The 25,015-nt window shown below is 38.5% G+C and overlaps 1 protein-coding gene across 4 annotated transcripts in view; it reads left to right on the top strand.

Moving 5' to 3' along the window:
• The window catches only part of NAB1 (NGFI-A binding protein 1), a 50,276-nt gene extending 25,556 nt beyond the window's left edge, over positions 1-24,720 (top strand). For 3 of the 4 annotated variants that reach the window (XM_066233138.1, XM_066233139.1, XM_066233136.1), the window contains exons 4-8: positions 438-489; positions 14,288-14,368; positions 15,971-16,133; positions 18,256-18,372; positions 21,166-24,720. In XM_066233138.1, the coding sequence (XP_066089235.1) occupies positions 438-489; positions 14,288-14,368; positions 15,971-16,133; positions 18,256-18,372; positions 21,166-21,254 (502 nt within the window). In that variant the 3' untranslated portion in view covers positions 21,255-24,720. The remainder of the gene's footprint in view (positions 1-437; positions 490-14,287; positions 14,369-15,970; positions 16,134-18,255; positions 18,373-21,165) is intronic. The other variant, XM_066233137.1, reaches the window with a different exon arrangement.
• The last annotated feature ends 295 nt before the right edge of the window (positions 24,721-25,015 follow it).

Here is a 25,015-nt window from a genome sequence, read left to right as displayed (position 1 = left end):
ATGCTCTACCACTGAGCCAACCAGCCAGGGCCGCATTTTAATCTTATGTAACTTCAAGTATTCATCTTAAATGGCCATTGTCATTTTGTCCTAAATTGTTTTTACTGATCCATAAAGGGATATTATGGACTACAATCCTCCTTGACTTATTTTTTCATTATGTGATAATAATTACATACTTAATGAGTACTTTCTGTGTGGGGAGTTCTGGGTAGTGGTCTTTTAAATGTATAATATAATTGTGTCTGCATATTTTTAGTGTAATTTAGAAATGATGAAAAGTCTAGTTTGCATTATTTTAGTATTCATTTGTCTTATTTCTGTTGTCCAGGGTTTCAGGGATATATGATATGTTTCGGTGGAAGTTTATAGATAGAGATGCCTTTAGACTAAAACTTCTTTCCTCAAGTTTTTCTCTCTCTCCCAATTCCCCTTAGGTCAAAATGTGGAGAAAGAGATGAATTATCCCCGAAGAGAATTAAAGTGGAGGTATGATTATGTATTATATTTTTCTTATGCCAGTAATGTTTGCTTTAGTACTACAAACTAAAAAAAAAAGAATGGTCCCATAAACTAATGAAAAATATGAACTGTAGAATCTTAAAAAAAATAGTGAATTTTTTTGCTTGAAGTATTTATAGTAATTTGAACTAGAATACTAAGGAAGTTCTTAGAAACAACAACGATATGATTGATGTCTAATCAGTTTATGATTTGTGAACAGTTTTTTTTACAAATATGAAACTATTGCTTAAACTATTTTATAATCTTATTTATATCATTAATCATCAAATTTTTTAGAGGAGCTAAAATTTAATTTATGTTAACTGTCTGAGGGAAATTACGATTTAGTAGGTACAGAGTATGGAGACCCTAATTAAAGCCTCTCTTAGGGGGTCATGGCTGAGGCTGTTCGTCTGATGGGAGACCTGCCCGAGGAAAGGTGGGGGCTGAGCCAGAGAAGTGTGTTCTTCTGGGGCTCTCAGAACCATAGGATAGTTTCAGAACTGCTGTTCCTTAATTTGGATTGAGTGCAGTAGTCTCCTCTCCCCCAGCCATGGTTTCGCTTTCCATGGTTTCAGTTACCCACAGTCAACTGTAGTCTGAAATATTAAATGGAAAGTTCCAGAAATAAACATAAGTTTTAAATTCTTCACCATTCTGAGCAGCATGATGAAATCTTGCTCTGTCTCGCCTGGGACGTATAACATCCCGCTACCCAGTGTGTCCATGCTGTGTGTGCTGTCTGCCTGTTAGTCACTCAGTAGCCAGCTAGGTTACCAGCTTGACTGTGACAGTATTGCAGTGATTTTGTTCAAGTAATCCTTATTTTACTTAATAAGGGCTCAAAGTGCTGGAGGAGTGATGGCTGGCATTTTGAATATGCCAAAGAGAAGCTGGGAAGTGCTTCCTGCAGGGAAAAGGTGAAAGTTCTTGACATAATGAGGAAAGAAAGAAAATCATATGCTGATGTTACTAAGATATACAGTCAGAACATTTTCAGTCCGTGAAACTGGGGTGGGGGAGGGGAGGAAAAAGAAATTTGTGTTAATTTTGCTGTTGTACCTTAAGCTGTAAAAGTTATGGCCACGGTGTGTGATAAGTGCTGAGATAAGATGGAAAAGGCATTCAGTTTGTGGGGGGAAGACACGAGTAGAAAATGTTTCTACTGATGGCAGAGTGTTGTGCCAGAAACCATGGAGCCTGTATGTAAGACACCAAGCCATTTACTGCAAGTAAGGGACGTTTACACAGATGCAGGAGTAGGTTTAGGCTGAAAGGTACAAAAATTACTATAGAGAGAAAGACCACATTTACACAACTTTTGTTACAGTATATTATAATTGTTCTTTTCGATTGTTATTGAGAATCTCTTACAGTGCCTAATTTATAAGTTAAACTTGTTTACAGCTGTGTATCTTTAGGAAAAAATATTGTACATACACGGTTCAGTACTATTGGTGGTCTTAGGCATCCACTGGGCGTCTGGGAGTGTATTCCTAGTGAATACGGTGGGGCTGCTGTACTTTTTTAGAGGCCAGTTGGTAGCAGAATAGAGATTTTGAAGTCAGTTGGCACCTTCCTTTTTATCTTGGGTAGGAGATAGGGATTAGTACTTTTAGCCATCTGGTATTTAATTTCAAGTTAAAGCAAGTAAGCTATGTTTGACTACCCCAAATATCCATCAAATTATTCTTACTAAGCATCCATTTGTATGGAACAGTCTTTCATTTATACCAATGCCACAGTTATCTTTTAAAAACATGAATCCCTTTCTTGCTTAAATCTTTCCAGTGGCTTTCTACTATACATGGAATAAAGTCTACATTTTCCTGAGGCATCTAAACCCCCACATAATCTGGCTCTGGCTTGCATCTCTATGCTCATCTGCTACCACATTGCCCCATTCTTACTGCGTCCCAGCTACATGGACCGGTTTTCTGTTCCTGGAACAGGCCAATCTCTTTGAGCCTCAGCACTCACTGTTCTCTCTACTACATCTTGAGATTTTCCTATGGTTTCAGCTCATGGCTATAAGTTGCCTTGACTTCGCTGCCTGCCTTTCTAAAAGGAACACCCGTACCCTAAAATCACATTTAGACTCATTCTCAGGGTTTGTTTAGTTTGTTTTCCTAGTACTTACTAGTATCTGGTACTATTATATATTTGTTTTTAATTTATTATCATTCTGCCTCACTAAATGTGAATATAGCTTTTATCTGTGTATCTACTATGTTATACTGAATTTAGTGGTAACTTACACTTAATAGGCTCTTAATAAAATCTGTTAGATGAAATAACAACTGTCTCTGAATAAGCATCTTTGACTTCTAAAATCTTTAGCCGAAACCAATGGTCCTCAAAGAAAAGAAGAATTTTGTCTAAAAAGGGGCCATGTTTTTAAAAATTGTGCTTTTGTTTATAAGCTAACTCACTGTTAACTCTGGAGTAATGTGTAAGATGGGTTCGCCTCAGGTACGACTCAAAATGTTTTGGAAGTTATCTAAAAGGCCTTTGAAAGATGATCTTAACTAGTGAACTAGTTTTGTCCTATTGCACTGCAAGATAACAAGCCAGAGGTTGCCTGCAGATTTAGCTGTTAGTGCCTCTGCCACTGAAAGGGAAGTCAGGTTAACACAGACACTGCCGAGGAAGCTTGTGCCGTTAGGGGGTGGAGAGGAAGAGGTACAGAACCTCCCCAGTGGCCTGGAAGGGTAGTCAGCTGCTGTGCTGGAAACGACGCCCACCTCTCCTTCTCCCCATTGGCCCTCAATGTGGTCGTGATTCAGGCTGTTTCACATTTAAACCCCACTTTCCTTTTTATCGGGCTTCAGGGACCACTGTTGAACATTGAGGTTTGAGATCATGAATCTCATGGACTGTTTGAGCTCCAGTTTTTCTTGTTAGGTTTTTTTTTTAATTTATTAATTTTTATGTGGTGACATTGATAAATCAGGGTACATATGTTCAGAGAAAACATCTCCAGATTATTTTGACATTTGATTATGTTGCACACCCCTCACCCAAAGTCAAATTGTCTTCCGTCACCTTCTATCTGGTTTTCTTTGTGCCCCTCCCCTCCCCCCACTCCCTCTCTCTCCTTCCTCGCTCCCTCCTCATCCCCCATCCCACCCCCCATTACCATCACATTGTTGTCCATGTCTCTGAGTCTCATTTTTATGTCCCATCTCTGTATGAGTTCATATAGTTCTTAGTTTTTTTCTGATTTGCTTATTTCACTCAGTATAATGTTATCCAGGTCCATTCATGTTATTGAGAAGGATCTTGTTAGGTTTTATTGATAAGTCTTTCTGGCTCTGTTAATGGCCCTGATGTGAAATTTAAGCAAAATGTTTTTTGTACACATTTACAGTGTTCTGAGTTTTTTTAGTAGCTTGGAATACTGGATTTTAACATTAGATGTGGCCCTTCTATTCCTCTCAATATATATGTTCCACTAGCGATAATGGAGTTCGAGTTCTATATGGTTAGTTTACTGTTTTACTGGTGTTTAGCCATTTGAACAGTTCTGAATTTAGAATTAAGATAATGAGTGTTTCCTGATCTGTGAATAGCAATTCTAACCTTTTCTAAATAAAACAATGAGTAATCAATCCCAAGCTTCTATAATCACTCTTATAGACATTAAACTTGATTTTGTTCCCCAGAAATAGGTATTATAGCTTTGAATTTAGGACATTAGTTTACTTTTTTTGTTGGTTTTTGGTTTGCTTTTTAAGAACACTCACATATTTCAGTGCATCAATATCTTTATTGTGTATGTGTCTGTGTGCAGTATGTGTTTATAGCTACACACATATATATATATATAGTGTAATTCTTTGCAAAATATACAATATTGGCATAAATCATTGTCTAAATTTTCTTGTGTGCTCTAAGTTAAATTTGAGATACAAGAGCTATTCGTTTGGTTTTGGAAGCTGATACTAAGGTAGTTAGCATTGGCTGTTTACACTACTATTAACCTTCGTAAGACTTTTTACCACATGTTAGTGCTTTGTTTATGTCTACTTTTTGTGGCTGCTGAGGAGCAGGAGAATTTCTGGCATGAGAAAAAATTGGGAGAGGTTCTATTGGGCAGTTATCATTTGAACTGGGTTTCAAAAGAACAGTAGGATTTCAGAGGGTAGGAATGTGGGTTGGAGGATGGAGGGGCATCACAGAGATAGACTAGTATGGGCAGAGACGGGAAGGTAAGGAAATACTATGTGTGTTTAGAGAGCATTGAGACAAGTTTGTCCAGAATAGGTGACACAACCCTGGCCGTTTGGCTCAGTGGTAGAGCGTCGGCCTGGCGTGCAGAAGTCCCGGGTTTGATTTCCGGCCAGGGCACACAGGAGAAGCGCCCATCTGCTTCTCCACCCTTCCCCCTCTCCTTCCTCTCTGTCTCTCTCTTCCCCTCCCGCAGCTGAGGCTCCACTGGAGCAAAGATGGCCCGGGCGCTGGGGATGGCTCCTTGGCCTCTGCCCCAGGCGCTAGAGTGGCTCTGGTCGCAACAGAGCGACCCCCCCCCCCCCGCCCGAGGGGCAGAGTGTCGCCCCCCTGGTGGGCAGAGCGTTGCCCCTGGTGGGCGTGCCGGGTGGATCCCGGTCGGGCGCATGCGGGAGTCTGTCTGACTGTCTCTCCCCGTTTCCAGCTTCAGAAAAATACAAAAAAAAAAAAAAAAACCGAACAGAATAGGTGACACAGAGGACTTCATAAGTAAAACTAGAAAGGTTGTAGAAATTCTTTGAACATACTTGTTTCTTTTATTTTATTTGAATATTTCTTTTGTGATTCTTAGCTTAGTAATAAAAAGGTAAACTTAGCTCATTGTAAAATATAAGAGTCCTAATTACAAGGCCCAAATTAATGAGACAATTTTTTTTCTTTTTATCTTTATTTTTCCAAAATCCTTGATAGTGACGAATGAGCATACATGCCAAGTTGCTGACATTTTTTTCATTTTAAAAAGACAATTTTTATAGTAATCAGAAAAAAAATGTAATGTCCAGTAGGTAAAATAGAAATGACATCCTAATAGACAGGTAAGGGAAAGAAAAATATTTTCTTCCATGCCATTATCTATACATTACTATACACTAATAAAACTAGTGCTTTGTTTAAGCTCAGTAAGATGATTTCTTGTTACTAAATGTTTTATTTTCCTGATCTCTTTGTGAAATATTAGGTGGAATGAAGTTTTAAAATCTTTGACTTTCATTATTATTATGTAGTAGGTTGTCCCCTTAAGGATAGCTAGCTATTTATTTGGTTATTTTTGCTGGTGGTGTTTAATATTGGTGTACATGCTGTGTTCAAGTACTCAGGATAATCTGTTGTCCTGAAATACTGCTTCCTACAGGGCATGTTAGATTAAAAAGCATAGAGATTTTGAACTTGATTTCTCCGTTTCCTAGAATGTATGAGATAGACACAAGGGGAAAGCCTGCTTGCTTGGATAGCCTCGGGGGAACCCATCACTTGGAATGAGGCCTCTGAGGAGAGCTCGTCAGCCCTTCCACGTTAGTAAGTGAGGTTCAGGAGTATTTCTCCTGCCCAGGCTAGATGAATAGCTTGTCCACCTGCGATGACGACCTTGTATGTGAGTCCAGTTTCAGCTAAACTGAAACCGAACATGATTATAGTTATTCTTTTTCTTTTTTGTCAGAGACCCCAAATCTAGCTCTTGGGGCCATTGCAAATATAACTACTTTTTATTGACTGTTACATGCCTGCTCTTCTAGGCACTTGAAATTCATTCTCACAAACCTTCTTATCTTCTCTATGTGAAAGCTTTATGATTTCCTTTGTATAGAGCCGTGGAAAGGCTCAGGAAGTTGCCCAAGCTGCCACACTGCTACCTAGTGGCAGGGCCAGGGCTTCCAATCCAGGTCTGACCCCTGAACTGCAGAGCATCCCGCCTTCCTGGCTGCCCGGGGGCGTTTCACAAAGCACCTTAGGTGTGCAAAACACTATTGAGATTATACTTTTCTTCCTTCTGGTATGGGATGAGGGCAAAGTATGCAGAGGACTGGTAAACTTTGAAGAAGGGGGAAAGAGTGGCAGTTATCATTTTCCTATCCAAGGACGTTTATCCAATAAACAATTATAAAGTTTGAGTAGAAAACTTAACAGTATAAATTACAATATAAATAAAATACACTTAACAGTATAAATTATAAAAAGTTAACAATAGAAATATGACATTACCATTTGACTAATTGTTTTGAATGAGGAAAAATTCTGTTGGAAAGATAAACAGTAAATAAAAAAGTAGTTGGGTTTATTTATATTGTCCCTATGGCAGCCAGTATTGAAGACAGCCTGACCAGTAGTTAAAGGAGATGAAAAATCAAGAGCCGAAGGCTCTGGCACTCTTGTCTTCTCGTTTTTTTTGAAACATCAGTTAGAAGTGGATTCAGTTGATATAACCTTTTTCATTAAGAACAGGTTGTGTGCCATGAACAGACCCTGTCATCATCTCCAGCGTTACGAGCAGTGTCTCAGGAGCAGAGGGAGCACGTGTGAGAAAACAGCCAGTCCCAGGACTGGCTGCGGCAGCTAAGCAGAGGGCTGCTCCGGTTCAGGCCCCAGCTGTCGCTTTTCTCCTTCGCTGCAGTTGCGGGGGACTAGGCAGAGGGCTGAGAGATGACAGCATTCTTGACCCTGTGTGGGCTGGGAGTGCAAAGCAATCAGAGATAAGTGGATGAAAGAAATGAAGTTTGTTAATAGAGACCAGAAAGTCCGAGAATTGGGCCTTGAAGAGGAAAGACTCAGGAAACATCTGCTAGCAGTTCCAGTGGGGCGGGGCGGGGCTGGGAGCATGAGGAGGGGTAGAGGGTCAGAATACCCACCTACGCTGTTACTGAGCTTGTTGAAAAGAAAGCTGGTCTAATTTGATGTGGATTCTTCCCCTCTGGATCAGAAAAACAGAAGCATTACAATCTGCTATTCATATAGAAAGTGTGAGAAGAAAAAAGGAAAACGCACGTGTGAGGCTGAGAACATCTGCTGAAACAAGTCGTTTTTAAAGACAGCTAAGCAGTAACTTTAAAGCAACTTGCTAGGGTTTGGTGGGAAGGTTGAGGAGGCGTAGAGGTGGAGACCAATGGGATGAGAGTAATTAGGTCACAAGCAGCATCCCACCCTGTATCTTATTTTCTCAGTGCTGACACTCAGAGTCTCGCCAGTAAAGGAACATTGTGATTAATGGCAGCAGCCAAGAATATGACATGAAGATAAATTGCTCATAGCATGGTACAGCTGGTTTCTTGGGAAAAAAGCTTGAGAGACATAACAAAAGTCCTCTACCAAACATGTGAAAGAGACCAGTTTCTTGGGAATGTTCTCACTTTTATTTCTAAGTCAGATATTTTGGGTTTCTCAAACCTACTTTGTATGTCATGAAGTGATAGCTACTCAATCCTGTCGTTTTTCCATCCACATTGAACTGTCAGAGACTGTAGAAGAAAACGGGAATGACAGATGTGCTCAGTGGCAGGGACTACTGATTATTGGATACTGTTATTTATTGTCTTTATTTCTCTTTATTAATGAGGGAGTAGTGTCCATTTTCCAAAATTTTCACATGTACCGTGTGAACTTTCCCCTCCCAGCTTTTCCGTGGTCTCAGGACTGAATAATCCCGACACTGGTGCCGCCGTATGTTTGTGTAGCAGTGTGTACTTTTCAAAGACCTACTGTTTGCATTTCTTTCTTTAATCCCCACAAATCTCCACTGGGCAGATAAAGCAGATGGCATAGTCGCCATTTAAAAATTGGAAACACTGGAAAGAATGAGGTTAACTTTCTTGCCTGAACTCACACATCTAGTTCCTAACATAAGAAGACTAGATCACTCCTTTCTCATCTGTAAGCTCCTTTAAAAACAGTACTGAGATATCAGAGGTTCTGGCCTGGGTGCCCTCCACTCAGGGCCTGTTGATGAACTGGAGGAACTCTCTAGTGTGGTTCTCTAGCCCTAATGTTGCCGCAGCGTCACATCTCAGTGCTCCTGCCTGACAAGGGTATCTACCTCCCATCTCAGTGCTCCTGCCTGACAAGGGTATCTACCTCCCATCTCAGTGCTCCTGCCTGACAAGGGTATCTGCCTCACATCTCAGTGCTCCTGCTAACAAGGTCATCTGCCTCACATCTCAGTGCTCCTGCCTGACAAGGGTATCTACCTCTCATCTCAGTGCTCCTGCTAACAAGGTCATCTGCCTCCCATCTCAGTGCTCCTGCCTGACAAGGGTATCTACCTCTCATCTCAGTGCTCCTGCTAACAAGGTCATCTGCCTCACATCTCAGTGCTCCTGCCTGACAAGGGTATCTACCTCCCATCTCAGTGCTCCTGCCTGACAAGGGTATCTGCCTCACATCTCAGTGCTCCTGCTAACAAGGTCATCTGCCTCACATCTCAGTGCTCCTGCCTGACAAGGGTATCTACCTCTCATCTCAGTGCTCCTGCTAACAAGGTCATCTGCCTCCCATCTCAGTGCTCCTGCCTGACAAGGGTATCTGCCTCACATCTCAGTGCTCCTGCCTGACAAGGGTATCTACCTCCCATCTCAGTGCTCCTGCCTGACAAGGGTATCTGCCTCACATCTCAGTGCTCCTGCTAACAAGGTCATCTGCCTCACATCTCAGTGCTCCTGCCTGACAAGGGTATCTACCTCTCATCTCAGTGCTCCTGCTAACAAGGTCATCTGCCTCCCATCTCAGTGCTCCTGCCTGACAAGGGTATCTGCCTCACATCTCAGTGCTCCTGCCTGACAAGGGTATCTGCCTCACATCTTAGTGCTCCTGCTAACAAGGTCATCTGCCTCACATCTCAGTGCTCCTGCCTGACAAGGGTATCTACCTCCCATCTCAGTGCTCCTGCCTGACAAGGGTATCTGCCTCCCATCTCAGTGCTCCTGCCTGACAAGGGTATCTACCTCCCATCTCAGTGCTCCTGCCTGACAAGGGTATCTGCCTCACATCTCAGTGCTCCTGCCTGACAAGGTCATCTGCCGGGAGGTCTCCCAGCAGCTCAGTCTGACCCCAGTCCCCAGCTGAATTCATCAGCTTTGTGCTCCCTCCCAAGCCGCTTTCCCGGTCCTGAGTTCCCTATTTTAGTGCCTGTTATCACCAAACTCCCAGCCGCCAGAGCCCTGGCCCAGTAATTCGGGTTTCTCCGTTGCGTCGTCCGTCCGTTACTGTCCGGGGCGAGGCCACTCCTCTGTCTCCAGCTGCAGCCCTCCGCCCAGTGCCCTGCCACCGTCCTAGAACCACCCCGGTCCACTGTCCCCAGTGTTTCCAGATTGGGTTGGGCTTTGTACAATGCAGAGCTAATTAATCTCTTGAGACCTCCCATGTGTGTTCCTTCACTTTACATTTAAGATAAAGTCTAAAATTCTTCACAGGGCTTAGCAGGCCTGGCAGACCTGGGCACTGTGTATCCAGCTTCTTCTCTCCCCACTCCCTTTCTCAGGGTATTCCCTGTGTTACCTGTATTATTTATTTCTTCCTGCTTCTCTAGTGTATGCTGTTCCTTTGCCTGCAGGCCTGTATATAAGCTGCTCTCTTCCCCTAGAACAGGGGTCCCCAACTCCTGGGCCGCGGACCGGTACCGGTCCGTGGGCCATTTGGTACCAGTCCGCAGAGAAAGAATAAATAACTTACAATATTTCCGTTTTATTTATATTTAAGTCTGAACGATGTTTTATTTTTTAAAAATGACCAGATTCACCCTGTTACATCCATCTAAGACTCACTCTTGATGCTTGTCTTATAAGTTCAACAATTATATTTAAAAATACCACAGTTTTTACGCCGGTCACATAATTTTATTTTGTGCATTTATCCGTCCCACCCTAAAGGCCAGTCCGTGAAAATATTTTCTGACATTAAACCGGTCCGTAGCCCAAAAAAGGTTGGGGACCACTGCCCTAGAGAACTCTCTCTTTCAAATCTCACTAGGTGTGACACCCTCTGGCTCTCCTGAGACAGGGCCCTCTGCTCTGCTCTGATCTCTGTCTGCCTCTCTAGACTTATTTGTCAACAAGGCAGGAGTCATTGTATCCTCAACCTTGAGCACAGAATGTAGAATCTGGTGGGCAAAACAGGATATTTTTGTTGAATGAATAAACAGGTGTTTCCAGTTTTCCATTGTTTTTTTTTTTTTTTTTCACTAAAACAGTTCCTCACCAGTATAGTCAGTTTTAGTGTTGAATGCCTAGTTCCTACTCATTCTCTCAGGTATCTATGTATTGTAAATATCCCTAAAATTTCTGTTTCCGCAGTACCATTGAGGTATAGTAAATAACTTATAGCAAGATATCTAATTTACTCTGATTAAATCTTTGGTTTGGGGGTGGGGGCACTTAATACATATCAGTAGCAAAAATTTATTGGGTAATTTCTATGTGCAAAGCATTGTGTTGTTTTTCATGAGTTTTTTGTTTCCTTAAAATGGTTCTAAAGTTAGCTGAATACTGCTGTCACCCCATTTTATAGATGGTGAGACAGATACAAAGATTAAATGGTCTGTCTAGCATAAATAAGTAGTAGAATTGGATTTTAAACTCTGCAAATCATAGTTAAACCAGTTGAGCTTTTGAAAAACAGAGCTGTGCCCTGGCCAGGTGGCCCAGTGGATAGAGTGTCTCGGCACTCCAGGGTCACGGTTCCATCCTGGTCGAGGCATGTAGGAGAAATAACGAGCGAGTGCACAGCTAAACGGAAAACTAAGTGGAATGGCAAGTTGATGCTTCTCTCTCTTCCTCTTCCCCTCTCCTCTTTTCCTCCCCTGCTCCCTTCCTCCCTCCTCAAATAAATGAAAAAATTAAAGAATATATCTAAAAAAGAAAAACAGAACTGTATGAGAAATGCATATATTTACTGTTGTGAGTTTCATAAAGGGTTGTAACTCTAGGAATTTATGGTTTGAGCATAGGCTTGGAAGCCCGTATCTGTAGCTGTAAAATGGGGGAAACTCAGTGTGGGGAGGGGGGCAATTAAATGAGATAATGTATGTAAGGTAAAGAACATATTCAGGAACTGATACATTGTAGGTACTCAAAAAAATAATAGCTGCTTTTATTGTTGCTAAGTGTTCTACCAGCTTCCTTCATTGAACTTGAGAACCCAAAGGAGAGATTGCTAAAGAGAAAGTTGGGTTTTTAGGTCTAAATAAGTTCTTAGGAGAAAAATTGAATGACTTAAATTTAGACCGTATACTTGTGTAATAATTCTAGCTCACTTAATGATTATTTTCTATACATTCCTCTAAGCCAAGTGTCCTTGATGACATGTAATAGCCTAGAAAGGTAGCTATTTTCAATAGTTTAAAAATGCTGATTATAACCTGCTATAAAGCTACATATGACTATCTCAAGATGTTAAATTTATTTGCTTTTTCTTTATTTCATTTCATGGCATTGAATTTTTTTTTTTTTTTTCATTTTTCTGAAGCTGGAAATGGGGAGAGACAGTCAGACAGACTCCCACATGTGCCCGACCGGGATCCACCCGGCACGCCCACCATGGGGTGACGCTCTGCCCACCAGGGGGCGATGCTCTGCCCATCCTGGGCGTCGCCATGTTGCGACCAGAGCCACTCTAGCGCCTGAGGCAGAGGCCACAGAGCCATCCCCAGCGCCCGGGCCATCTTTGCTCCAATGGAGCCTCGGCTGCGGGAGGGGAAGAGAGAGACAGAGAGGAAAGCGCGGCGGAGGGGTGGAGAAGCAAATGGGCGCTTCTCCTGTGTGCCCTGGCCGGGAATTGAACCTGGGTCCTCTGCACGCTAGGCCAACGCTCTGCCGCTGAGCCAACCAGCCAGGGCCGGCATTGAATTTTTTAAATAGCCAGTTAATTATTACTTAGGAAGTAAATTTTGGTAGATGAAATATTTGAAATCATGAGGTCTATAGTGGGGAAATACTTTTTTGGAAAAACCCTGATGGGGAGAAATATTTAAATGAGTATCTTGTATTTCAAAGAAGATAAAATATTTTGTTGTTAAATCTTTTTCTGTTGTTATTGTTAGAACTTTGATTTTTAATGCTTCACCCTTTGGGATAAATATATAGCTTATTAAAAAAGAGGAGAGCCTGACCCGTGGTGGAACCGTGGGTAAGGCATCGACCTGGGATGCTGAAGAGCCAGGTTCCAAACCCCAACATGACCAGCTTGAGCGTGGGATCATCAACATGACCCCATGGTGGCTGGCTTCAGCAAGGGCTCAGTGACTTGGCTCGAGTCCCCTGGTCAAGGCACGTCTGAGAAACAATCAGTGAACAGCTAAAGTGATGCAACTATAAGTTGATGCTTCTCATCTCCCACTTGCCCCCCCCCCCCCCCGCAAAAAAAATGTTTTAGAAGTTAATGACAATTTCTGTCAGGAATCCTTTAGTAGTTTTAAGTAAAGTTACTAAAACCATGTTACCATGATATTTTGTAGTTACAAATTTCATGTGGAACAACAAGAAACGGATAAAAAGAAGCCACTTCAAAAAGTAGTAGATGGATTGGCATTAATATGTATATATAAAGCATAAAACAAACAATTACATTGAAGTGATGTCCAAGAGTAGAGTGCCCGCAATAAGCTTTGTTTGAGAATTTCGTAGGTAAGATATACTTAGTCAGCAGTTATTACATGCTAAAGGCAGTATCTCGTTTACTCTCTCTCTTTTGGTCTTCACAATAGCTCTAAAAGATAGGTTTTCTTATCCTTATTTTGCATGAGGAAACTAAAGTTTAGAAAGGTCACATTGTACTCGTTCTGTGTCACATAGCTAGCAAGTGGTAGAGCTGGACCACAGATGCAGGTCTTTTCCAATTCCACAGCTCTGCTGCGTGTTGGGTGTAACTGTAAAGGAGAAATCACAAGCCACCGTGGAAGAATTCTTTAGAAATTCCGGTTCAGATTATTGGGTGGTGCCTTAACAAAAATTTACTTTGGATAGTTACCACGTTACATATAACAAAATAAATTCCAGTTGGGTTAACAGTTAAATTTAAAAACTAAACAACAAAATAAAGGCTTAGAAAAACTAGAGGGTAGAGTTGAATACTTTCAAATCTCTAAAGCAGAATGCTTTTCTAAACATTATACCAATAGAAGAAACTACAAAATAAAATCCAAGTTATGCAGCTACAGCATATACAATTTTTGAATTTTTTGACTATTAAAACAAAAATAAATTGGCAAAAATTAAATCAACAACACCCAGTGCTGGCCTGGAGAACTATCAAATATGGCCTATTCTGTATCAAACCAGTTAAAGGCCCTCGTAGAAAATATGTGAAAGAAAAAATTTTGTGTTCATCTCTGTGCGATAATTCTGCTCCTGAGAATCTCTTATATTGGATAATCTAAACTATGTGAAATGCTATTTCTGTGGAAATATTTGAAATGTTTTTCAAACCAAAAATAAATAAAAGGAATCTAGATGTCCAATCTGAGGGTAATGGTTAGATAGTCAAATCACTAGATGAAATGTTATATATAACCATTATTATCAATGATCATGAATTCTGCCTTCCAATGTAAAATAATGTGGATGTATGAATCTTTTTATCTTTTTCATTTATGTTTTTACTGAGGATACCACTGTAGAATAAGGTAGTTGTACCATAAAGGACTGAAATGAAATATTGCACAGTAAAATCTTAATCATGATTGGTGTGGTAGTACAGTTAACAAGGTTTGCTTTTGCTTTTATCTTCTGAGGTCTTGATAATTTATTTTATTTACAAACTCTTAAGTAAAAAGAACTTATTCTTTGATCTACAGGATGGGTTTCCAGATTTTCAGGACTCTGTGCAAACCCTCTTCCAGCAGGCTAAAGCTAAGAGTGAAGAACTTAGTTCACAGGTAATGTAAACCACCAGTTAATATTTTATAATAATATCTGTGGGTTGAAAACTAATGGCTACTTCAGGTAGTTTCAGTTTTAAGCATTTAAGGACTGAATTTATTTCTTCTTGTTCTTATAAACAGCTGTATCAACAAGAAGATAGGAATAACAACAGTGATACTTATTCTTTGTAGTTTTGTAGGAAGTAAGATAGATTCTCTACTAAGGAAAACTCAGAAGTAATTTGATACTGGGAAAGCAGCCATGTTGACTATGTCTGTGTGAAATACAACTCTGAGATAAAGCAGTACTAGTTTTCAATAAAATATTAATTTAACTTAGTAGCTTTTGTTAAATCATTTCAATTAAAGTATAACAAAAATTGTTCAATTAATATGTAGCTTTAGGTACTTTAGCTATGAAGTTATTTCATTGTGTACACTGACATTAACGTTTAAAAAAGCCATTTCTGCAAACATCACCTTTTAGGAAACACTGCGTTATTGCTGTTGATCTTCTCTTTGGTGACTGCTTTTGGTCAAATTTAATAGTGCCAAGTTTTGTTTTTTCATGTTAAGAGGATGAAAAATACATTTCCCATTCAGAAGTCTTATTGAAACTTTATCAATTAATTAGTAACAAGTTCAAATGAATTGAAGTTCAGTTTCGTTTGATCTGGTTTATGAGCATTCAGAGAAAATAGTGTAAGTTTAAGCTTTTATCCTATTCTATGAATTAATATTATATATTTTCACCTATTGATTTTTACTATTTTGAATTAGGATTGTAAATGATTTTATATAGCAGTTTCTTGTATAACTTTTTTATATAGCATGGTAATGATTCATGTCTGCATTTGATTATTACTCTGTGGCAAAGTAACACCAATACACTGCTTTGAATAGCACATATAAGTAATTTAGAGTACATAGATAGAGACGGAACTTATAAAACACATGCAGAGATAAATTTGTTTTAGCCTACTAGTTGTATATTTTAAAATATGTCTTTTTATGATTGGTTGGAAAATATATACCATTTTATTTTATTCCATGATGAAGATGAAGATCCTAGTTGGCACTGATATTTTTCTGCATAATTTGCATTGCTTAATTTTAGTGGGAGGAGTGTTTGTCTTCTTCTAGACAGCCATTTTATACCCTTTCTCCCCCAAAATACTGTCACCATATCAGAGTCTGTGTGGTGCCAAATCCTAAAATAAAAATGCCAAGATTTCACCCTCTGTGTTAGAAGTAGTTCATAGCAGTGTTGCTGTTGCGCTGAGGTCCCTTTTTAAAAAAAAAAAAAAAATAGATCTTTCACAGGACTGAGTACTTTGGAAAACAAAGCTAAGGTCACTTTGCTTTTTGAGCTAAAGCGGAATTCTCTGGGATTGAGCAAAAAGATTTTTTTCTTTTGCACAAAATCCAACATTTAATGTTTTAACATAATGATATAGACATCTATGCATATTTATGGAGTATGTATATCACATGAAGTGTGAACTAATTTTAATGAATCCCAAATATATTTTCTGGAGTCTGAAATTGGCATCTTTAAACCATTAAAAAATCTAGAATGTTTTAGTTAACTGATCTTATTTTTGCTTTACTTACTAGCAGCCTGACAAGGTGACGGCAAAGCAGATGGAGTTCCTGTGCACGCAAGCCGGCTACGAGAGACTGCAGCTCGGGGAGAGAAGACTGTCAACCGGGCTCTACAGGCAGAGCTCGGAAGAGCACAGCCCGAATGGCTTGCCCTCTGACAGCTCCGAGGGGCAAGGTGCGTCTCTCAGGGAAGCCCTGCACCTGCAGAGCCGACTGTGTGTGCCCTTCAGAGAAAAACAAAAATATGCTTACTTTTAAATCTCAATATTTTTAAGAGCTTAATTACAGGTTCTCTATCAAAATTAATTTTCAATTTGTCCCTTTCTCCAAAAAGGAAGGAATTCACCCTTCAAATTTAATTTTTAAACATTTTTGGGTTTTTTTAAATTTTATCATCCGTAACAACTGGCACACTCAGTTGATAACATATTTTGTGAAGAGTGGGTGGAAATGGGAGATGGAAATAGTGCCGTTGGCCCTGGGCATTGGCGGGGGTGGAGGAGTGTTTCAGGACCCCTGTGGATACCAAAAGCTGGGTGCTCAAGTCCCTTATATAAAACAGTGCAGTATTTGCATTTGTCTATGCATGTCCTCCTGTATACGTTAAATCATCCCTAGATTATACTACCTAATATACTGTTAATGCTATATAAATAGTTGGTACGCTATATTGTTTAGGGAATAATGACTAGATAAAAAGGGTTGTATGTGTTCAGTACGGATGCATCCACATCCATTGTAGGCCTAAGTAAATGATACACCTCAGCAATAAGGTAGCACTTTTTCCAAATATTTTTTATTTTGCAGTTGGTCTGTGGATGGGGAATCTGTGAATATATAGGTTGATTGTACAGATCATTTTTCTCAAAGACATGGTTTCCATGGGAGATCTTTATCATTTGAAAGATCAAAACTTCCTATTTTTTTAGACTTCAAAAACAGATTTGTCTGAAATTTCTAACACTTGGCTCCTAAGAGACTGTGGAGACTGCTTCCTAAAGTATATATTATGACAGAGCACAGAGGTTTGAAGAGACAGAATGAGAATGGAGAGGCTTGAAGAAATTTTGCCTCCTTTCTGGCTTCACAGTGTCCTATAATCCCTATGAAAATATTTTGTGTAGTGTGACCTTTGGAAATTATTCTCTTAAACTCTTAGGTTTAGAAAGCAATGATTTTTTTATTTATATCGTTTAAAAAAATTTTTTTCTTATTCACACACGAATAAATTCTCAAGCCATTGTCATTTACTCTTTCAACACATTTATTTTTAGTATCTCCTGTGTGCCAGGCATGCTAGGCACTGACGCTACAGCATTGAGCAAGATGAAGTCCGTGCCTGTTGGTGCTTACATTCTAGTGGAGGGAGGTATACGGTTAATAAGTATAGAAATACATCCTCTAGTTTCAAATAGCAATAAGTGTTTGAAGAAAAACAGTAATTTCGTAGGACCTTCTTTTTAAATATATTATTGTCATTCTTTTCTAGAGGGTGGTCACTACATCAAAAAAAATATTTCTAAGTAAGAATACCACGTTACACATTCTCAGGCTATAGAGCAAAAAATAGACATATCAATCAGCAGATCAGGGTAGGGGAGGAGAATCTTCTTCCTTTTTTAAAATGTAATAGGAACTTTTTATTGAGGTCTTGTTTAACTTCCTCAGTCATCCGGGACAGTTAAGACTTCAGAGTTAAAAAGTAAAGCATTAATGAAAGATTTTGATGACCAATTTGTGACATTAGGATAATTCAGTGTGGGGTGACAATTGGCTAAGTGGGGTAGATTTAGGTTTATGACAGAATATGCTTTGTTGTATAAAGCATTTTTGTCAAATCTGTGATCATTCTTTTTTTTTCATGGATTTGCAGTAGGTTTTGTTATTGTTATTGTTTTTAATAATAGGCAGTTGGCTTGAAGCTATCTCTGTCTCTCTTAATATTTGTTATGCGGTTATGATGTGCCTTGGCAAAAGTTGCACTAGTTAGAAAATGCTTTACACAGGGGATGTATTTATATTATATGCCAAAGTTAGAGTGCTTACTTAAAATCTCAGTCTTTTGTTTAGTTCATAAAATGCCCTGGCATAATTATAAACTTTGAGACTAGCAGGAATTGCCATTTTCATCCTATATTATTTCATAAAATATGTCTCCAACTATTATTTAAATTCCTCAGCACCTGTTGACTTTTTTCCTTTTCTAAGGAGTGTTGAGGCAGTCTGTGGAAATTATTTTTAAGAAAAACCATGTTGTGTTTTTAATAATTATATGGCTTTCTTTTCCTTTTCATTAGGGGAAAGACCTTTGAATCTCCGAATGCCTAATTTACAAAGCAGACAACCCCATCATTTTCTGGTGGATGGGGAGCTGAATAGACTTTACTCCAGTGAGACAAAGTCCCACTCATCAGGTGAGAATATGGGATATGATCAGGGAGAGAAAAATTTGAATAAAGCATCTTTTAATTCTATTCCCCCTACCTTTCTAAATTCAAAAAATGTATTACTAACAATACTACTAGTCAGTTTTTTCCCCTTGGAAATAATAAATTGCCATAATAATGGCCAGTCTTTTTTGAGAACATGGTATTCCAAAGAGTTGGCAGGGGAAAATCTCAGGAAGGTTGAGATTATCTTGATTAGCTATCGGTGAATGGTGACTTTATACAAAACTTTAAACCAAATAATAAAAAGCTGGTTTGAGTTATATAACTTTGTCTTTTTTTTTTTTTCTGGCCTTTCATAGTATGAAATTGATGGATTACGTTTGCTCTCATGATGAGAAACCATGTGTATCAGAATCTAAACTTTCCATGCAAAAACATTTTGGAGATGATAATCATAGTTCAAAAGTAAACTGAACCCCATAAAGGGATAAGCTTTTCCTTACTATAGTTAGATGTTTACATACTTTTCAACCAAGTGAAGTGAGTTAGAGAAAGTTAAATTGTTAGAGAACAATACCATTTGAAAGAATCTGTTATCATTCAGTCTTTGAGTTAAACTAACATTAAGAGTCACTTGAACGGGTAATAGCAAATGTTGGAGAGGCTGTGGAGAAAAAGGAACCCTCATTCACTGTTGGTGGGACTGTAAAGTAGTACAACCATTATGGAGGAAAGTATGGTGGTTCCTCAAAAAACTGCAAATAGAACTACCTTATGACCCAGCAATCCCTCTACTGGGTATATACCCCAAAACCTCAGAAACATTGATACGTGAAGACACATGTAGCCCCATGTTCATTGCAGCACTGTTCACAGTGGCCAAGACATGGAAACAACCAAAAAGCCCTTCAATAGAAGACTGGATAAAGAAGATGTGGCACATATACACTATGGAATACTACTCAGCCATAAGAAATGATGACATCAGATCATTTACAGCAAAATGGTGGGATCTTGATAACATTATAAGGAGTGAAATAAGCAAATCAGAAAAAAACAAGAACTACATGATTCCATACATTGGTGGAACATAAAAATGAGACTAAGAGACATGGACAAGAGTGTGGTGGTTACCAAGGGTGGGGGGGGAGGGAGGACATGGGAGGGAGGGAGGGAGAGAGTGAGGGGGAGGGGGCGGGGCACAGAGAACTAGATAGAGGGTGACGGAGGACAATCTGACTTTGGGCGAGGGGTTTGCAACATAATTTGATGACAAAATAACCTAGACATGTTTTCTTTGAATATATGTACCCTGATTTATTAATGTCATCCCATTACCATTAATAAAAATTTATTAAAAAAAAAAAAAAAAAAAGAGTCACTTGAAGTCAGTTGCTTTATCTGTAAAATAGAAATAATTTAATAGAGTAGTTGTAAGGATTAGCCAAGGTAGTGTATTTGAATTGCCTGGCTGATAGGAATTTAATAAATGGTAGCCACTATTTTTATTACTCTTTACTGAATTTAAAATCCACTTCTGTATGGGGGGGGGTAAGTACTGCCTAATTTCAGATAAGCTATTGTATTGATTACCTTTCGAGAAGCCTTTTCTAAGTGTGTGTGTGCACGCATGCATGTATATTATTATCCCCCAGTATTAGTACGTCACATAAATATGACAGTTTTTGTCATCCTGTAATATTTGTGTGACATTGAAATAACTTTAAGAAATAAAAAAATAACTACACATGTAACTCTGAGGAATGATTCCTTATGAAAGTAAAGTTTTCATTCTTTTAGTCCTGTTTCTCCCACTTTCATGTTTCGTGGCTAAAGAAACTTATAAAAATAGTTCCATATCTAAACATGGAAGATGTTTTTCTGTCTCATTTTCTTCGTTGATAGTAAAAATTTTGCTAGAAACTTCGTTGTATCTGAGTGACTAGTGTTACTTTATATACACTGCTCACAAAACTTAGAGGATATTTCAAAATGAATATGAAGCTATAAAATATCCCCTAATTTTTGTGAGCAGTATACTTTATTTATCATGTTGGACCAGTCATTAAATAAAAATCAAGATATTCTATATGCTAAGTGCATTTCATGTTTTAACTCACACCACCCTACAAGATACTGTTGCCAATTTATAGATGAAGACACTAAGGCTTAGAGAGGCGTGTAAATTCTCAGGGATGGCTATAGCTAATGATTGGCAAAGATGGGATTTAAACACAGAATTCAAACTTTTAACCACACCCCTGTAAACAAAGGTTTTTTTTGGTTTTTTTTGTATTTTTTTTTCTGAAGCTAGAAACTGGGAGAGACAGTCAGACAGACTCCCGCATGCGCCCGACCGGGATCCACCCAGCACGCCCACCAGGGGGCAACACTCTGCCCACCAGGGGGCGATGCTCTGGCCCTCCAGGGTGACGCTCTGCCACGACCAGAGCCACTCTAGCGCCTGGGGCAGAGGCCAAGGAGCCATCCCCAGCGCCCAGGCCATCTTTGCTCCAATGGAGCCTCGGCTGTGGGAGGGGAAGAGAGAGACAGAGAGGAAGGAGGGGGGGGGTGGAGAAGCAAATGGGCGCTTCTCCTATGTGCCCTGGCCGGGAATCAAACCCGGGACTTCTACACGCCAGGCCGACGCTCTACCACTGAGCCAACCGGCCAGGGCAGTAAACAAAGTTTTTATATGGAATTGCAGAATTAGTAATAATTGGTACAATGCTGTGGAGTTTGGGGGGCTTGTTTTTGTTTATTTTGTAACCTGCTGATTTAAAGTATTAATATACTTTGTTTCAATTTTTTTTGCAGAGAGCCTTGGGATTTTAAAAGACTACCCTCACTCAGCTTTTACTTTAGAAAAGAAAGTCATCAAAACAGAGCCTGAAGATTCAAGATAGCTGTGATTTTCCCACTGTTCTTTGGAAATGGCATCAGTTTTAAGGATAATGCTCCATCATAGAAATAAGCCTTAATAACCAGTGTTGCCTCATTCAGCTCAAACAGATTTCATAGCCAAAGCATAAGGACTAATAAGTAGTCTATAGAAACCAGGAAGACAGAACAACAGCCACAAAAGAAAAAAATTGAATGTTGTAACAGAAATATTGATTCATTCACATTCCTATGTAAGTTGTTTTATGTGGAAAGGCTTACAAATTAATATTGTAAGCATTTATTATTTAAGAATGTATGATGTATTTGTGTAATTTATGGAAATAAAATCTAGATGTTGAGACCTGTTCAGTCCAGTAGGGGTGGATACAGTTTATTTTACTTGAAATTTCATTGTCTACTTTAATTGTATTTAGCATAAATATTATATGTGAGAGTTTAGGATCTTTGCAGTCATAAAAAAGAAAGTTTAAGTAATGTAGTTATTGGCAAGGTTGTAATGGCTTTGGAAAAATAAAATTTAGCAAACAGTTTAAACCAAGGAAAATATTTTGAATTTAATGATGAAATTGATTTTGTTTAATAGGAAATGTCACTTAAAGTAGTAAAAGGTCATTTTTACTGGCTTAATCAGACATAGATATACAATTAATAAATACTGAAGTAAACTTAAAAAGATGAGAAATACAGTAGAAAGTCTTTCTTACCTATTTGACCCAGATTGCATTGTAAGATAGCTGGTTAAAATATAACAAAAATAGAAAGCTATTACTTGGACAGAGAATTTGAAACAAGAGGACTGATGTGTAAAAACCTTGACTTAAACATTGCTATTTTAGAATGTGTTCAAGAGATTAAGACATAGTAAGTTAACCCTAAATGTGATAAGGATGGTGACTGTTAACAAAGGCTGTAATATATAATAAATGCCGTTTTATATCCAGAAATCCTTCTCTGGGTACTGGAGTCAGAGAAACTAGCTGGCCTCCCTAGGGAAAGTCTTCTCACCCAGACCTTCGTAAGTGTGGACAATCACTACCTCCACATTTGCAGGCATATTTCTGTGGCGGTTTAGTGGATGCATATTCATTATTTATTTTATAATTTCATTTTTGTACACCTTCAGATTTGTGAATGCAGTTTTTTTCTTAAAATTTATTTTCATTTGAAAGTATATTTTAATTCCCCCTAGTTAATTAATGGGCTGTGTGCATATATGTGGGGGTGCTTTTGAATATTAATAATGTACTTGCATACTTCTGAGAATTTCACATTGGAATCCATAGTAAAAAAACAAATACTACTATTACCAATTTATGTTTTTTTCTGTTGGCATAAGAGATAATGTTTGACAGCTTTACCTACTTCCTCCAGACTCATCTAAACCCAGATATTGCCGAGAAGATTATATTGACTTGGAATTACGTGTTTTTTGGTTTTCAGTTCTGCTCTTGTGCCATAACTGTGTAAAAAAGATTAAGTCATAATCTGTTATACTAAAATTCATCAGCCAAATGTTAGATGAAATATCTGTACTGTAGTCTCTGGTCACTGTTACATATATAATTGCTTTTTCATTTTGATTTGTATAATAGTTTTATAGTAGAAACACCAGTAAACAACTTCTATACTATTAAAAGGCTTTTTTCCCTTCCTAAATGTTTTAATTGTACCACTGTATTTGCCCACTGAGGAAGCTTTCTATGGACCTTGCAACTTTGTTGCTAGCTTGAGGTTAATTATTGTGGTTGTGTTGTTCACTGTGTTTAGAAATAGTATGAGTACGATTGAAATAGATTGTTCAGTTTTTAATATTAGCCATAGAACTGGTTAGTATCTCAGTAGTTTCATGAAACGTTTCCTGTATTGTAATCTATTTGGAGAAATTTTGTGAGTTTTTTTAAATTGTGTCTTACAGTTCAAGTTTGTAGATTTTAATAAGCAACAATTTTTAAAGATGCTGTAATCTTCCAATTAATATTATCCGTCTTTCATGACCCGACGAACCGCATCTTTAAACCCATAAATAAGTTTCCTTCAGTATCATCCTTCTCTGGTCTTTCAAGCTTAGTGATAAGAGGGAAGCACAAGAAAAATTTCAGTAGAATACAGTTTTTATTTTGTAAACACTAATGTATTAAACTTGCTATACATTGAAGCAAATAATATATATTTTTATTTGAATTGTATATATGAATTGGATGTTATAACAGGTTGATTTTTTTCATTGTGTTTAGAGGTATTTTCACTGAACAAGGTCAATTGGTTACCTCATTATTATAGCCAATATACTCCAAGGGACTATTTCTCCCTCAGTCTGTGTTATATTTTATTATGTGAAGTCTGCATTTATGTGACTCTTAAAGCTGTTGGTGAGGTGGGATGAGTGCACTTGCTTCCTGTGGCAATAAAGATTTCCTGTGCCTCACACATTTATTATGTTCATAGAACTCTCTGCATAGCACTTTCCATAGTAGGTGATATTAGCTACTCTGCCTCTCTCTCCCGAGTACTTGGTCTGGGCTTGGGAATTAGGGCCAGTGGCTTATGTCTTAAATCAAGACTAAATATTGTCACCTACTTTCTAGAACGTTATTCAGCAAACAAGTACTCAGTTGACTCTGGTCCAACAGTTTGGTGTGTTCTCACAAGATGTTTACAAAGACATTTTAAAAATTATATCTAACCAACTAAGTAGTAAGTAAAAACATTAGAATTTAACATTTATAATATATTAATTTGTTATTGTGATTTGCCTTCAGTATTTAACGGAAATTATATGAAATTGAGCTAAACTGTGATAGAAAATAAGCAAAAGTTTCGCAATACTTTAATTGATGAGCTTTAGCAGGTTAATGAAGATATTCATTGTGTCAATCATGTGCCAGGTGCTGCAGTGAGGTGGAGGCCACAGAAGAAATATAAGACATGTTCTTTGCCTTTTGGGAGCCCAATACCTAGTTGAATCGAAACTAATGCCACTCAGATAAAAACACAGATTTTTGTGTTATAAACTTGGAATGAATAGGAGCTGACGTTTAAGTGCATTCGATGTTTCTAGGCACTTTACAGGCGAAAGAACGCACATTCAGTGAGTGAGACTCAGAGGAGAGCGGCCAGGACTGAAGCAGTTATCAGAAAGTGGTAGGATGATACAGAGCCGCAGTGGTAGTGCATTTCACTCTGAGGTAGCTTTTAAAAATTACCATTTTATTTTGAAGCTGAATGCCCATTAGATATTATGGGGTAATTCTTTTGACTGTCCCACTGAACATGTCAAAAGACAGGATAGAAGAAATGGGCTTTTTTCTGTTCCTAATTAGTAAAACAACTTGGGTAAAAGCTTTAGAATTTGGCTATGATGAGGCTACTAGCCCCTAGTGTAGCTTTAGAATTGTAGTTGATAGTATTGAAGACTTAAACCTAAGTAAACATGCATGGATTTTCCTAACATGGTTTGCTAGTTGTCTACTCAAATGTTTATTAATGACACGATACCCCATTTTGCTTATGACTAATACACAGAGTCTTCAAAAGAAAATGGACCAAGGTATTAACCTGATGAAACCGGGAGATCTGTCTCTAATAAATGAATTCAAGTAGTAAATAGGCAAAGTTAGAATTGAGCAAATGTGCTGTTTGTAACAGTTTGAAGCATATGACCAAATGTGGTAGCTACTATTTAAAAATGACCTTATGGTCCAGCTGTGTGCATGGGTGGTATTCATTATTATCTGTGAGTGTTCTCAATGAAATTCTTAAGTGG

This window comes from Saccopteryx bilineata, chromosome 5, assembly GCF_036850765.1.
Source record: "Saccopteryx bilineata isolate mSacBil1 chromosome 5, mSacBil1_pri_phased_curated, whole genome shotgun sequence".
NCBI classification, from domain to species: Eukaryota; Metazoa; Chordata; class Mammalia; order Chiroptera; family Emballonuridae; genus Saccopteryx; species Saccopteryx bilineata.
This window is presented reverse-complemented; position numbering and strand designations above follow the sequence as displayed.